The sequence below is a fragment of the Tiliqua scincoides genome, chromosome 2 (genome assembly GCF_035046505.1).
Source record: "Tiliqua scincoides isolate rTilSci1 chromosome 2, rTilSci1.hap2, whole genome shotgun sequence".
NCBI lineage: Eukaryota > Metazoa > Chordata > Lepidosauria > Squamata > Scincidae > Tiliqua > Tiliqua scincoides.
The window spans coordinates 135,550,533-135,567,234 of NC_089822.1; the positions used below are offsets into that span (position 1 = coordinate 135,550,533).

The 16,702-nt window shown below is 41.7% G+C and overlaps 1 protein-coding gene across 5 annotated transcripts in view; it reads right to left on the reverse strand.

Moving 5' to 3' along the window:
- Window positions 1-1,516: 1,516 nt before the first annotated feature.
- The window catches only part of CERS5 (ceramide synthase 5), a 43,520-nt gene continuing 28,334 nt past the window's right edge, over window positions 1,517-16,702 (reverse strand). For 2 of the 5 annotated variants that reach the window (XM_066615763.1, XM_066615767.1), the window contains 4 exons: window positions 11,648-11,804; window positions 7,329-7,485; window positions 6,382-6,479; window positions 1,517-2,681 (listed from right to left, as the gene is read on the reverse strand). In XM_066615763.1, coding sequence (XP_066471860.1) covers window positions 2,529-2,681; window positions 6,382-6,479; window positions 7,329-7,485; window positions 11,648-11,804 — 565 coding nt within the window. In that variant the 3' untranslated portion in view covers window positions 1,517-2,528. Of the gene's footprint in view, window positions 2,682-6,381; window positions 6,480-7,328; window positions 7,486-11,647; window positions 11,805-16,702 lie in introns of those variants that run through there. The other 3 variants (XM_066615764.1, XM_066615765.1, XM_066615766.1) reach the window with 3 other exon arrangements.

Sequence of the window (16,702 nt, forward strand, 5' to 3'; positions counted from 1 at the left end):
ACTATGTCAAAATTTTGGGCTGCATTTTGGCTTCAAATAGATGTTACTACTTGCTTATCTGCATTTAGCTTGGACGTAGTCCCAACCTTGGGACAGCAACAGAGAGGTCCAAAAGTAGACATTATGGTAAGCACAACTGCAGCATGTTTGGAAGAGCTTTTGTTGGGTCATGAGATTGCATCTCTCTGGCCTCTTCCATCAGCAGCCATTGATGCAGAAGCAAAATGTATGAGAGAGTGTTTTGTAGTCAGTGCTGGAAAGAGCAGGACTCTGACAGCAAGGCAGTTCCCATGTTGTCCCCATTAATGCTAAGGCCTGTGAACATATTTATCTTCAATATTCTTTCAGAGGGTTCCAATTTCTAAACTATGAATGTTATTTTCTCTCTCTTATCCATATGTGAACAAATTCTACAGTCTGCTTAAGATAAACACATAATCACAAAAGGTTGCCCAAACAAGAAAAAGGAGGAAATGCATATCAGTTTCCTAACTAGGCACATTCTTTAGTGTTAGCTATCCCCTTGTGCTATCTACCTACATTCCAACAGGTATATATCCAGTAGTAAAAAGGCTCCTGAAGAGATGGGTGTAGCAGTTTGTGGTTTTATAGACTACAGATGACTTTGTCCCTCAAAGAGCTATGACTGCAAATATAGACTGAGCAAGGTGCATTCCACTGTTCTCTAGTTCATTCAGAGTGCATTGTACTAAATCGGACTTTGCCCCTTTTGTCATATGTGTCAAGTAACAGCTTTTGACACAGCTTCTGCATTTTGCGTCTTGTATAAAATGCCTCTGATAACACAGGCCTACAAAACTGAGGGTCAGCAAAGTTTTTCCAAAACTTTATGGTGGTTTGATATGAATTTGGGGTGCCAATTCCAAAAATGGCAGCCGTTTTGCCCTATCTAGTTTTGGAGATACAGTATAGTCTCAGTAGTGAATGGTTCAAGCAGCTTCCTCATGAGGAAGCCATGGTGTAGGCTTCCTCATGAGGAAGCTGCTTGAACCATTCACTACTGAGACTATACCGTATCTCCAAAACTAGATGTGATAAGGCAAAACGGATGCCATTTTTGCAATCAGCACCCCAAATATACCCAGGAATTGGTGTAATGTTTAAGGAAGCAAAATGTGTGTTGGCCTGTGTAATCACACTGTTCAGAAATTATCTAAAAAACAAAGATCAGCTGTTAAACTATAAGAAATATATAACATTACAGGCCAAATGCACACAATGTCCTGTGCAAGCTCTTTAGAAATGTATGGCACCATGAATAGGTTCACATAGAAGCATCATTTATGAGAGCCACTTCTACATGGATGATTATTGTCCATGACAGCATAAAAGCTTGGGCAGGACCAATTCAGCGATAGTGCCTTTTGAACACTATTATCAATATACAATTTGTTCAGTTCATTATGTATTATTCCTGTAGGGCATGATAATAGTAAACACATCAGTTAAAATATAATTGCTGTTCAGAACATAGGTGACCATTAGGAAAGCAAAATTTAAATATATTACTGAAGCATTTTTTTTAATCACAGAGTAAACAATAGCATCAAACAATAATAAATCCAAAGTCCTGGTCATGGCAACACTTTGCTGTCTTCTATTTCCACTGAAGTACCATTGAGTAAAAGAAGCTCCCCAAAGCCCTTGTGTGGCAACCTCTCCATCCCAGTGGTTTCTCATCACGTTGCTTCTCTTCTGAGAATACAGACAGGTTTACAGCTTGCTCCTGTGGAAAAGTCAACAGACACCAAATTGTCCATGTCTACTACCCTAGCAGACAAGATCGACCCACTTGCTTCTGTAATTCCTATACGCCTTCAAACCCAAAGGATTTGAAGGAAAAGCAGGCAAGTTTCGGAAATCACAAGACTTTGTAGGTGCTACTCCACTCTTCAAAAATGAAAAAAAGGAAAAAAATAATGGATGTCAACCTCTTTCCCCACCCCTCAACAAGCAAACATAACTAATGCATGACATCCCAATGGCAAATCAGCAAATCCTTCAGTCCGTTTGTTTCTATCGAGATCCTTAGCCTGCTATGGCAAACTGTGGCACTACCCAGGCTTCTTAGGACACATTTGCCCATGACAGAATTTCTCAAGTGGGACTCATTAGACCACACAGTCAAAAGATCATGGAGTCTAATTAAGAAACAGTAAACAAAACCTGCTCAAGAACAGAGCCTCCATTCACCCCAGCCCAAGCACTTTCCCTCAAAGCTTGAGTTGATCTTTAAAAACTGAACACCTATCTTGCACACACATAGTTCAGCAAATAATATTTAAGATGGGATACTATTAGATATAAAATGGCTTTTTAAAAAAGTGAAATTGGTAATAACTTTTGCACTAGTAATCAGTGTGATCTTTCTGTGCCTCTTTCAGATCTGTTGGGGAACTGGGGGCAAAGGGATAGCTTGATTAAACATTTCTTGGAAACGTGGAGCATGACATATCTAGAATTTTGAATACAAGTCTGAATTTTCTGGAGGTGTTCCCACACTGTTTTTACTCCTCTTCAGCCCATTTGCCACTGGTTATGTGGCCATTAATCCTACTGGCGCCATTGGTTGAAGTGTTAAGCATTTCTTTTCTGCTATCCAAAGTTGTATCTTCCTCTTCAGAACTACTTTCTATGTCACTGCGTTCATCTCTTGTCACCTGAGAGAAAGAAAGAAAGTTCACCACAAATACAGGAATTTTTAAAAGTTTAAACAATAGCACAGTGCCACATCCATCATGCCACACTTAGAGGTTAAAAAAGTCTATCTTTCATGTGTTAAGTTTGAGAAAAACAATCCAGGAAAGAATAGGGCAGTGGTTCTCATACTGGGGCATCGTGACACCCCAGTCTGAAGGCCCTGGACACTGCCCCCTTAAGGGGCAGGGGAAGGCAGCAATGTGATCCCCAAGATCACGTCACTGAGGGGGGGTGCAGAGACTAGCATGTACTCACGGTCCCTGCAACAGCCTCCCAGGGGTGCGAGGAACCCTGCACAACCCTCCACAGGGCTCCCCGAGCTTTAGAAAGTGAAACAGGAGCAATTGCACCCCACTTCTAGTTGCTGCATGACCTCCCCCCCCCCCCGCAAGAACTTACAGCAGTTCTCAAGCTTCCTGGGAGTCTGAGAATCGCTGGAATAGGGTATAGAAAAGGAGGACAACAATTGCCGCTGAAAGCCAATGTTACCACAAAGAAATTTCACAGAAATTCTGTGAAATCTTCCTTTGAAAGGATAGTTTTGCACCAAGATCTAAAAGTATACTTTGAAAGAGGCAGAATGCTCCCATCAGAGAGAAGGGCACAACTTTTGGTCCTCTTTTTAGACCATTCTACTATCCAGAAGAAAAAAAAAAGAAAATTAGTATTTGCTTGGCCATTTTGTTTTCTAGAGGAATGTGAGGACACCCAGCTGGTGGCAGTGCCAAAACTCAGAACATTACCCGGAGAACCCTGAAACAGCAAGTCAGGTATGCACTGGAACTGGATTACCTACCAAGCATGGTGTGCACTGACTATATCTTTTGCAACTCTGCTGATCTATCCTCAGACATTTTAGATAGGAAGAATAACCGCTGGTGATGAGAGAAGACTACAGAGGGCCCCACCTGTTTTGTAGGTTTACTGGGTCCAGTAAATCATCAATTGGGGCAAATCCTGTTACTTCATATGAGAGAGGTATTAGACAGGTTACAGTCTTGCTCCTGGCTCCATCATACAATTGATCAGGATTAAGAATTCTCAACAGGATGAAGAATTCTCCTGTACCTACCATGACACATCTCATGGTTTAGCTCCTTTCACAACAAGTTATGTATGAATTTGGTTTATCCTCTATCTTGGCAAGAATCCATCCTCTCCGATCTAAGATATTCAAGGGAGGAATGTTACAAGAAGCAAGAATATGACTTTTAGAAAGAACCATTCTTTCCCTTTAAGGGAATTGGGTTGTTTATGAGGATAGGGTTACGAGGATGTGTCACATTCTTTTAGCCTAGGTAGGCTATAAGAATGGATTGTTGAGAGCTAGTGGTTGTCCTTCGCTTGCTGAAGTTAGTTGCCTGTTCTTGGACAGGGATCTGTACCAGGGTGAAGTCAGATTGGGATTTTATATTACATAAAACATATACAGAACATAAATTTTATGCTATAGGCAAAACCTTTTTTTGTTAAACCCATCTTGTCTGAACCCTCTCTATTTTGATTAGTAATAAACTTTTTCTTTGTTCCCAAATTTTGTGGTGCAGACTCTGAATAGAGGAAGAGTGTTCTGGCTCTCTGGCTTGTTATTTAGTATACTCTAACACCCTTCAGAGGGGTGGTAACTATAAGCCTAAGTTTTTTCACGAGGGAATGGAATGGAACATATATCTAGTCTTTTCTGTCTCCTATCCTTCCTCACTCCTTTAGAATTAAGGACAGCCACAGTAACAAGAATAGGGGTGACAAAACGTACAAGAGATAGAAATAGAGTCCTTTTTGAAAATAGTGCATCTCACCTCACCAAAAGAAGGACAAGGAGCTTTAGAAGAATGCTATTTATTCTAATAAATAGCAATTTAAATACAGGATATTGTTAGGATATATTGTACAGGATATATTAAACCCCTGCTAACTGGGTAAGAGGCACTTTCTTCAAGTGGGTGCTCCTCTTTTTAGCAAGGGGAGAGTAACTGGCCCACCTCACCCCAGCAGTATCTTTTCTAGTGGCTGCCTGCTGGTGTTCTTTTGCATTTTTTTAGATTGTGAGCCCTTTTGGGAGCCATTAGTTATTTGATTTTTCTCTGTAAACCGCTTTGTGAACTTTTTTGTTGAAAAGCGGTATATAAATACTGTTAATAATAAAAATAATAATAACAACCTGGGAAGTTGGAACATAGGAGAAATTTGTGATAAAACTTCTGAAATACAGCATGTTTTTGTTACAAGTCCAATTTTGTGTCAAGTGTATTCAAATTAATCATGCTAATATATATTGAGACAGAAACAGAAATGTATTCCATTACTAGGGACTGTTATTGGGGGACATGAAGCAGTACAGAAAATACAAACTATGATAATTATTGGACCAATTGCTGTTGTATAATGTATGCAAACTGAGTTACACAGAATGCTTTAAAAAACTACTCTGTGAAACTGAAAAGCTTATGTACATCTGCCCAACAAAATTCAGTCCAAGAAATTCCATTATCTGTTTTCTATTACTGTTTACATGATTTACCACAAGGTGGCAATCTTTTGCTGCTGATGAGCAAAGGAATCAAGTGTTATTGGCAAACAAAGTTGGAGAGTTCAAGCCACAAACAGCTATCTACGGATTTCCATATTACCAATGTAGGCTCCTATACCTATGAGGCTGCAACTTATAGAATACAACGGGCAGACTATTTCCACAGTGGCTAACATGTGCAGGGTGTGCTTTGACTAGCCTCACCCCTGATTATTTTCAGTCAGGTGTGTGGACTTTGGACAGCCCTAGAATGGACAGCCCTAGGAAGGATGGCGGAGCAAGTGCTATGGCAAGTTAATAATTGCTGGGGCTAACTGCAGATGCCAGGTTCTCAAAGCTACACAGACTTTGCTCTTGCCTGAAATTTCTTTTATTATAATCCATTTGACATTTCCACAATAATAAAACCAATGGGAGAAAAGAAAAAATTAACAAACCATGTTCAATGTTAAAGCCATTTATGCAGGAATTTGTAATAACGCTTTTTTTTAAGTGAACATGAACAATGTCACTGGGGGGGGACGACTATAAGCCTCCCATATCCCAAGACATTTCCATTTATAACTGGTGCTGGCTCTAATTCTAAACACCCAAGTGGCCTTGTTTCGAATTCTTAGAAGCAACCCATATGGGCCTTCCATTCTCTTGTATCATAAGGTGGAGAGCTGTCTTCATGTTTCTAAGACATTCTCGTTTTAGCCCATTCTGCTTTCTAAGAGCTGGGAGTTTACTCCCTTTTTCTAGGACAGTGAGAGGGATTGTTTCATTTCTTTTTATTGTGGCATTCTTTAGTTTTCTATTCTGCTTCTATTTTACTTATTTTAAAAAGTGGACTGGAAATTATAATTAAAATTTTAAAATGCCAACCAGCTGGATCACATCACTGTTTTTACCCAGAGATTATGCTTGCACATAAAGGTTAGACACCTAGGCCAGTATCAGTTTGCCCTTTTTGTGAGAAGCTTTAAGATTAGCCAACTATTTAATAGAAAAATGTGCTGTGCAGTTGGGCTGAAGCCTAAACACCTTGCAGATGCACTTTAGATTTTTTCAAACCCATTCAAGTTCAGAGAGAAATGTTCAGGTAATTCCCCTTCCCTCTACAAACAGCAGCAGGAGATTGCACTTACGTACAAGAAGTGGAAGAGATCCAGCTTCAGTCTGGTACAGAGAAAAGGAGTGAGAAAGAATGGAAGTACAGAGGATAGTCCTTCCCTGACTAGGTTACCTGATCAGGAGAGAAAAGCAAGGAGAGGAAAGAAATGCAGACCTCCTGCAAGATACCCCAACTCGGAATCAGCTATATCCATTCAGCAGATAGACAAGAACTAAAGTAACACATGTACTGATCAAAATTACAGTACAACATGAAAAAACAAAGCTTTGCTTCTTTCTTATATTGAATTACAGCCTCATCTCCCCTCATCAAAGCCTCATCTCCTCTCATCAAAGCATGATGAGGAGCCCCTCATCAAAGCATACAACATGCATGATGATCTCCCCTCATCAAAGCATATAACAGCATGACCAACTCTCACTTTGGATTAACTATTTTTGGGAGTTGGTTCACATCTTTGGATTGCAGAGAACACTCAAGTATGATATGCAAAACTTTATCTCTCCTCCACCAACCAGTTCTCTGGGGAGAGGCAGGAAGAAATTGAGTATAAGTGCTCTCAATGGAGTGGCTTCTAATGTTTCCTAAAGCAGCATCTATGTACCCCAGGGAGCACACCAGATAACAAGAGACCTCATTCTGGTGCCCTCCCTTGCATCTGGCATTCTGACATAGCCCATTTCTAAAATCAGGAGGTTGCTCATACACATCATGGCTTGTAACTCTTAATGGATTTTTCCTCCAGAAACTTGTCCAATCCCCTTTTAAAGGCGTCCAGGCCAGACGCCATCACCACATCCTGTGGCAAGGAGTTCCACAAATTTTAAATTTAAATTAATTCTTTTTTCCTCTGCCCCTAACACAGTGTCAGAGAGATGATGTGGCCTCCTGCCAAAAACTTTGGACACCCCTGGGTTAGGACAAAATGATGAACATAATGCTTTTATTCGTTTTGCTCACCAGATGAAAATGCGTATGCCAGCTTTGCAGAATACATCATGCTGGGTTTGTTCTCTTTTACCAGTGTCCAGTGAAAATGGTTTCCCAATGATACCAACTCCTTTAACTCCACAAAATATGACATGGGCACCTTTTTAAAGGATTCCACTGGAAGGACCTTTGTAACATGGAAAGATGTTAGAATCATATCTGATAAATATATGATAATAGTGCCAAAGCTGGGAGAGTGGTGTTTCTTGAATCAAGGGGAACACTCTGTAGGCACTAGTATCTGTAAAGGATATTTTAATGGCATGCGTTTTGGGACAAAGAGGGGGCAGGGAATAAGTTTGGAAGATGGGTATTCCTGTAGCAGGGTCTATTGGGTGTACTCAAAGCCTTTAAATTGTTCTCTGATGTTCAAAACCCACAGATTAATGCATGAAAGGAATCTGTTGGGAATGTACTGCAGCATATCCAGATGCACCTAAGGAAGACAGTAGAGTTTTCCTCTGCTACTGCATAGATAGGGCTATAGAACCACGCTTTGAGAAACTGATTGTGTGGTCAGGATGGGCCCTACGAGTCTATGACTCAGCAGCTCTGCATAAACTCAGTCTCCTGTATGGTATTTACTGGGTATGTGGAAATAAAGCTTATATCAGTCTTCCTAACTCATGGGATGGCTCATGTTACTTAGCATGGCTAAATCCTCCAGTTTTGTTTAGAGAGCAATTGCCAACAGATAAAGTCCGAAATGTGCCAAGTGCCAAGGAAGATGTAGATAAAACATGGCCTATGACATGGAGAGCACTAAATGATTGGATAGGCTCCTGTGCAGCTTTCCCTTGGGCCTGTGGGGGAGTTTTCTGGAGAGTAGGTGAAGGCTTGATACGAGTCCAAGGTTTAATTGAACAAATGGTGAATAACACAGCAGATGCCTTGCTTGATTTAGCTTCTGAGCAGAAGCAATTGAGGCAAACTATGATTCAACATCGCATTGTTCTTGATCTCTTATTGGCTGCAGAGGGAGGAGTTTGTGCGCTCATTGGCCAAGAGTGTTGTGTGTATATCCCAGATGTATATAATGCCCATCACATACATGCAGTAGCTAAAGATATGGCAGGGAAAGGGGTAGTAGGACTCTGGGCTGATTTGTTCATTTGGTTTCCTGATGTAGGAGGTTGGTTGCATAACCTAATAAGAACTGTGGTAGTTTTGATTTGTACCTTACTGGTGATTTATATCATGCTAAAATGCAGTTATTGCCTGGTCAAGAAGATCATATCTAAAGGATCTAAACCGACTAGACCCAAGAGAGTGTATTAATACCAGTATTCAAATGTAATCCAATAGAATGTCAGTTAATAGAATATATTACCTCATATTGTTATGTATCAATATATGCAGAATATAAAGTTGTATTGGTGGTTCAGATGAGACATTCCATCTGTGACAAGAGGGGGCACTGTGGGAAATTTTAGTGGTTTACCTGTTTTATAATCTTTCTATTAAATCATATATTCAGTGAGTTATCCAAAGGAGCCAGAAATGAATATTATTCTGCAAATTGACAGCTGAGGGCCTAGTGTCATGGCTGCAGGCAGAGGCTTGCAGCTCTAGCTTAAAGCCTGCTTACACAACAGATAAAGTGAAAAACATGTTTATGACCAAAAGCTCAGTCGGCTGGGAGCCAGGGACTTTTGTTGGAAGAACAGATGGGGAAACATGTCAAGACTTTCAGGGCAAAGTGACCTCCTGATTTGAGAATTGTGAAAAGTACCAGGATGAGAGCCAAAGCTTGCATCAGAGGATCTCATTAGATTTGTTTACACATTGCTATAAATTTGTGTGCAAAGGAGAGGTTATTTTGGGGGGCTGGTCCTATGTCCTGACGGTCTTGTTTCTGTCCTGTGTAGCATATCTGCTGGAGCAATAAAGATGGACTAAAGAACAGTACAAGTCTCTGTCATTCTATTTGGCTGCTCAGCTAAAAGAACCAGGAAAAAGAAATTCCTATCTATCAGCAGGGTTCCATAGCAAGGTGCTGACGATCTCATTGAGATAAGTTTCAGTTCCATTTACGGTAGTTTATTTTAATGTATTTATTAAATTTATATCCCACTGGTCTTCAGAAGAGTTTAAGAGTGACATACATATGTTTTCTAAAAGTCTCTTATCAGTCTCACTAATGATATTCAGACTATTTCACTTTAGCAAGGCGCTTTCAGACCTTAAACCCTGCAACAAGAAGAATTAGCAGAGAATAGACAGAGAAAGAAGCAGAACCCCCCTGAAATTGCATATAGCAGTGGTTCTCAAACTCTCTGGGAGAGTTTGAGAGCCACTAAGTTCTTGCGTGGGCAGGAGGGGGGAGGCAGCAGGGGTGGGGGAAGGCAGCGGCGCGATCCCCAAGATTGCACCGCTCAGGGGGGCTGCAGGGGGTGCTGGGAGCCCGGCACAGCCTGCAGCAGGGCTCCCCGCAGCAGTGAAAGTAGATGCAGAGTGATCGCGCCCCGCCTCCGCTAAAACTCCCCAAACCCCTGGGAGGCTGCAGAGGCTTGGGTACATGTACCCAAGTCCCTGCAGCCCCCCTGAGCGGCACAATCCTAGGGATCGCGCAGCTGCTGCCTCCCTGCCTCCAGGCTGCCCCCGCCCCTCAAGGGGGCAGGGGCTGGGGCCCGCAGGCTGGGGCGTTGCGACGCCCCAGTTTGAAAAGCCCTGGCATATAGGTATACAGGTTTGCTCAAAGGGACATGTATACATGCTGTCTTATTAGGTGATATGGCCTGCATCAAAAAGGAGCAATTCCCCCTCATTTCAGCACAACCCTTCCAAACTCTCATCTAACCAACCCAGTACTTTCCATGCTGATGATACTGCGTCTGACAGCTTGAGATCCTCTGTTTTCACCACACCCAGACTTTTTAAAAAACAATCACCTATGACTGAGAAAATGGACTTGAAAAAAGGGGGTCAAAATACTCAGCATGGTCTTCTTTCAGGGAATTGGGTTGCAGTGACCAGTGTAGCCCTGCATAGCTCTATGCCCGTTCAGCAATAGCACAAGCAGAACCCATAATACATCATCAATGCTTTGGTTTACTTTTCTAGACTGCTGCATTAGGCTTTTCTTGGTGTATGCTTCTGATTATTATTTTTAGCATAGCTCTTTCAATAAAGTTTATTTCTGACATTAATAGCTAGGACAGGTTTAGCTCACAGGTCTGCACAGATGCCCAGGTAACAAAATTCTAAGTATTTACAACTTCTGTCAAAACATGAGTCTCTGATGTGAGCCAGAAGCAAACTTAAACTGACCATATGACAAACTTAAGTTCAACTCACTCGGCAGCTTTAGGCAGCCGTTGTTCAGTTCAAGACTACCTATGTAAATTCTGAGAAGTATCTAAGCAATCTGGATAGGTGTGTCTAAACAGCCATGCATGTGTTAGGCAAACCTGAATCAGCCTCTGAAAGGCTGAGGATGGTTTCATCTTATACCTTTCAGAGGCTAAGTCCAGTCCATCCACACACACACTCTTCAGATTTTACACTAAAACACATTGTTGGTGCTTCACCACACCATTTGCCTGATGAAGAATTCTGCAAAGCTCAAAAGCTGTTTCACACTTCATTACTTTTGGTTGGTCCAAAATCAGTATTAACCTACTTTGGACTGTGGATAAATGTGGACAGCCTGGGATGGACAGGGCACTCAGGAGTCAATGGATGGCGTTCCAGTACTCCAAACATCACTCTTTACATCCACCCCACAAGCAGCCACTGAACTTCAATCTTTATATCCTCTTCCTATTCCCCAGGACATCCAATAAATTCTAACGTATTTGAAAGAAAAGTCACTTATACAAAAACAGACGGGCAAATACATTGACTGTAGAACCTGAACTGAAGTAACCTGCAGCTTTAATAAATCACTCAATCCTACAGGAAATCAACCCTGACTGTTCATTGGAAGGAGAGATGATGAAGCTGAAGCTTAAATACTTTGGTCATCTCATGAAAAGAGGACTCTTTAGAAAAGACCCTGATACTGGGAAAAGTTGAAAGCAAAAGGAGAAGGGGACGGCAGAGGATGAGATGGTTAGTGTCATGGAGGCAATGAACATGAATTTGGACACACTCCGGAAGTTGGTGGTAGACAGGGGGCTGTGGTCCATGGGGTCACAAAGAGTTGGACACAACTTGACTGAACAATAACAATCAGAGCAGCAACCCTCTTCCTCCTGAATCACTGGCACTTGCTCCATTGCACAGAAAATGAAAAATAAGATCAGAGTGCAGTTAGAAATAAGTAGAAGCTATCCAGCTATTCATACCTTTCCTCGTACCAGGGCTTTGTAAGCAGTACGAATGATGAAATAGGACCAGAAGACATGTAGAATTTGTATAAGTAACAGCATCCCATTAAAAATCCACCATGATTGATAAGGGCCAATTATTTCCCAACTTTCAAACAGGGTTGTATTCAGTAGCCTGCAAAACAAAGAAAGGAACATTAAATTGGCTGCTTTGCTGATGTCTCATAAGTCCTGAGAACCAAGTTAATTAGACCACAGGAAACATTTATCTCATTACATTTTTCCTTCACAGAATGTTGATATTGCTAATACTAGAGATCACAATGTTTGAACAGACATTTCTGAAGCAGTTCAGGCTTCTCACACACACCCTCCCTTTTCCTCCACCCAGATTGCCTTCATTGGGCCAAGCTAAAATGCTCACCAACTCATTAACTCTGACATGTAGAAGTGGTTTGCCCCCACTATGAAATCACAGTACTAAACAAGGAGTATTCTTGAAAGACCGCTTCCTTTCTATGCTTAGCTACCTCCTATGCTGCAGGAAATGAACTATGTATGTTCTGGATGCATTGCATTTCTTCATTCATTTGGGAAGGATCACAATGTCAAAGTTAGGAAGTGTATGCTCTAACTTGCTATAATAGAAAATTAGAAATTGAACCAGGAGAGATTTTTATATTATATATAAACAGTCGTGCGTTGCTTATCAACAGGGATGCATTTCCATACCCTTTGTCAAGCGAGGCTTAATGTTAAGCAAAGCCTCTGAAGCTGAGGGGAGTTGTGCTCCCCTCACTATGGAGGCTTTTCTGAGCCCTGCAGAGGCAGCACACGTCTGGGTGCTGCCTCTGCAAGGATCAGAATGGCTGAAACCGGCAAAATGACGTGACTTCTGGTTTTCTGATGGAAACCGGAAGTGACATTTTTTGGTCTTATATGCATTCTGCTTCACCAGGCCTCCATATGCCTTATGAGACCAAAAAAAAAAGTCACTTCCGGTTTCCATCGGGAGTCTGGAAGTTGCATATTCACCAGTTTCGGTCATTCTGAGCCTTGCAGAGGCAGTGCAAGTCAGTGTGCTGCCTCTACGGGCTCAGGAAAGCCCCTGGAGGCGAAGGAGCTTCAGAGGCTTGGTAGGGGTGAACAGGGACCAGCAGCAGCCACAACGTATGTGACCTATCTCTGGTTGGAACATCACTAAACGACGTTCACCTGTATGTATACAGGTTGTCCCTCATTAACCACTGGAGTTTCATCCCGGAACCCCTAGTGGATTAAAAAACAGTGGAAAAACAGATTTAAAGACCCATTTCCAGGTTTCTTGCCCCACCATTACTCCTAATGGAATAATGTTGTGTCTCAAGATCCTCAAGGATTTGATTCTGGGACTCCCTGCTGATACCATAAGATGTGTTAAATAAGAACAGTTAAAAAAAATAAAAAGTGTGTCCCTTTACAGTTGTGGTTTAAAAACTGCTTTTTTTTTTTTTAACTGTTGTAGAGAGGCAGTCAGCAATTTAAAACGCATAGGACCCCCTGCCTTTGCCTGGCTCAGCTGAAGAATGGAATGATGGCTTGCATGACTGTCTCTCTACAACACTAAAAAGCAGTCTTTTAAACTGTGATTTTAAAGGGATGTATTTTTCCCCTTCTCCAGGAATCAGCACATTCCTTTTCATTTGCAGTGCCCATTCGTGTTGACTCAAATCCGTGCATTACACTGCATGCATCCAGTAGAAAAGCAGAGTCACCTCCCAGTGCAATCTGAGATATGCCAGTTCCTCTGGGAAACAGGTGGAGTACAATTAGACTAGTGGAAACTGCATTAAAGATTCACCTGCTGCCCTGCCACATGGTAAGGGCCTACAGAGTCATGATACAACATGTGCTGATTGCTCAGCCCGCAATCATGAACAGTGGGGGCCTACAGTAAGAACAATTGCTTCCTAGCAAACAAGCAACTTTGCTAGAAGATGAAAGGCAGCATTTCTTACTCTGAAGTCCTTTTAGGGTCAAGAAAGAAACTTTAATCAAATTAAAAATGATGGCGATAATAGGAAAGTGAGATAAGTATGCTGCCAGAAGTGTATTTGTTTTTCAGAACTAGAAGGGAAGCAAAATGGACAACTTGATCTTAAGAGGAATTCTTCAACACTATTTTGTAGGTCTTTTAAAGAAAACATTTTCTTCAGCACCAGCAATGAATCAAAAGCACATAGAGTAGAAAGGCAGCCATGGCCCACCCCCCTTCTCAGACCAGGGGATACTAAAGCCTTAATCACTACTCAAACACAATATCTTGTGATGCAGTGATGAGCACCACAGTTTCTCTCTGTTGCATAGAAGCACAGACTTGCTTTCTAATATTTGAGAAACAGTACAGTATGTGCATTTCCTAATAGTTCTAGCTACAATACCTGAAATTCAGTAGTTAAAAGCTGAATCATAAGTACCTCTGGGGACCAGTTCAGGCTATCTTATTGGTAATAATCCAGAAAAGGTTGCAACTTTCTAATTATACAGTGAATATGTGAGCATCAAGGTTAATATTAGCTAAGTTGTAGGGAGTACCAACACTGTCTCCCACCTATTTCCCTATGGGTTGTCAATGTCCCTTGCATTTGTTACTCATGGCGGCTGCAGGTATCACAACGGGTCATGGAGGCCAAGACTGGGACCCCACTAGCAGTGGAGAACAATGCAGGTATAACAGGGGATAGAAAAAAATTAGATAAAGGCTCATCATGCCTTCTGGAGAGGCACTGCAAGCTTGAGACACCTCATGAGATATCTGCAAGGAAACAGAAAACTAAGAAAATGGAATCTAGAGGTCACTGTAGCATTTTCCCTTAGGATGCCATCAGTCATTTCCAGGAATGGTAAAATATGAGAGTAAGAAGGGAGCTTGAAGGCCATCAGGTCCACCCTCTGCTTAGCGCAGGAAACTATAGCACCCCTGACAGGTCGTCAGGAAGGTTTCAAGCAGAAGCCAGTGCTGGACAGCGCTTACAGTTAGGAAATTACAGATGGGAAAATTAGAAGCTCTAATTAAGAAGACAAATATACAAAAGCCAGGTCCAGATGATATGCAATAATGTATACTTAATTTATCTGAATACAAACTAACAGAAGAATAGATTTCTATATTAAGAAAGGAAGGAAACTGCAATTACTCCCAAATCCATACTAACAGAAGATATTATATCAAATACAGAAGCAGCAATTAGAATTTTATCCATAATTGAAGCAGAAGATATACTGGGAGAGGTAGCTCATGTTTTGAAAAAGACCAAACCTCCAAAAAGCAATGTTACCAAGGGAGAGTGGCTTGCACTTAAACAACTTAAAAGCAATAAAGATATTCTTGTTCTACCTGCCAATAAAGTTAACACCACAGTTATTTTATCCAGCAGTACTTAACAAAAAATGAAGAAACTCTTAGATCCAGGCATTTATTCCACCCTAAAGAAAGAGCTTACAAAGGCTCTTATCAGGAAAAAGAACGAACTAAGCAAAAAATCCAGCTTAGGACCAGAAATTTTTTTTAAAAGCTGTGTTGCACTGAAGGCCTCCCCCCTAGAATATATGGAATACTAAATACTCACAAACCTAATATACCTCTCAGACTCATTGCAAACATATGCAACATAATTCGCCTACATATGATTTGGCTAAATATCTTTCATCTATACTGCAACCTCATATTGGTAACAGATACTTTTAGAAAAATTCAAAACATTTTGTGGACACATTAAAGAACCTGAAGTTGACAACAAATTCCGTTATGCCCACTATATCAAAGTTTTCTCTAGTCACCAAACATTCCAGTTCTCCCATCCTCGCTCAGAGACTTTGGGCATTTGCATAAAAGCATTTGAAAACGGAATGCCCCAGGATGGGCTGCTTATTCGCTCCTTTATCCCTGCAACCTCTCATTTTGCTGTCCTTACCTTTTTGTTCTCTAACCTCCCCTTCCTCGTCCCATAGGGATAAGGAATCCTGAACCGGATGCCCCTCAGCTCCTGTCGGCTTTCCCCCAGGGATCAGTTTAAAAGCTGCTCTGCCACTTTTTTAATGTTATGAGTCAGCAGTCTGGTTCCATTCTGGTTCAAGTGAAGCCCGACCCACTTGTACAGGCCCCGCTTGTCCCAAAACGTTCCCCAGTGCCTAATTAAACCCCTCCTCCCTACACAACCGTCTCATCTACGCATTGAGACCCCTAATCTCCACCTACCAAGCTGGCCCTGCACGTGAAACAGGTAGCACTTACGAGAACGCTACCTTTGAGGTCCTGGCTTTCAGTTTCTTACCTAATAGCCTAAATTTGGCCTTCAGGACCTCCCGGCTACACTTGCCCATGTCATTGGTGCCGACATGCACCACAACCGCTACCTCCTCCCCAGCACTATCTACCAGCCTGTCTAGATGAGAAGTGATGTCCGCAACCTAAAAAGTGATGTCCACAATTGAAAGATTTTCAGTTTGTAAAAGAAGGAACATACCCATTTCCCCCAAGGATTCTGACACAATGGATTGAATTTGAACATGAAGAGTAAAATACAATGTCAAAATGCCCCAACATTCTGGAAGAAAGCCACCAGCACTCAGAATGGAAATCAGCAAGATTGCTGCACTTCTCCTTGTCCTTGGGTTAGAAGGGGCTTGGCCACTAACTGCTGAACTTTACTGACTGGAGTCACAGAAGTGAAACTGATCAGTTTATAACTGTGTGCAAACTGCAGCTACTGCCATCAAGTCTCTTCATGAAAGCACATGAGTAGCAAGTGAGGCTTGACTATATTCCCATAGGTTTTGTCTACCACAGAGAAAGAAGCATCACTTGCCATTATGACTACATAGGGGAAGGGAATCATGGCCCATACCCCTTCCCCTTCAAGAACAAGCAACCATGACACTGAAAATCTCTAAAAAGATCAATATCAGGTCAGGGTCATCCTTAACCCATTTTTGCCCAGCCCACAGGTGTACACATTTGGTCCCTGTTGCGTATATGCAACAATGGGCAGAAATGGCTTAAGCATGTCAATGACTACTGTCCCTGAGGATTCC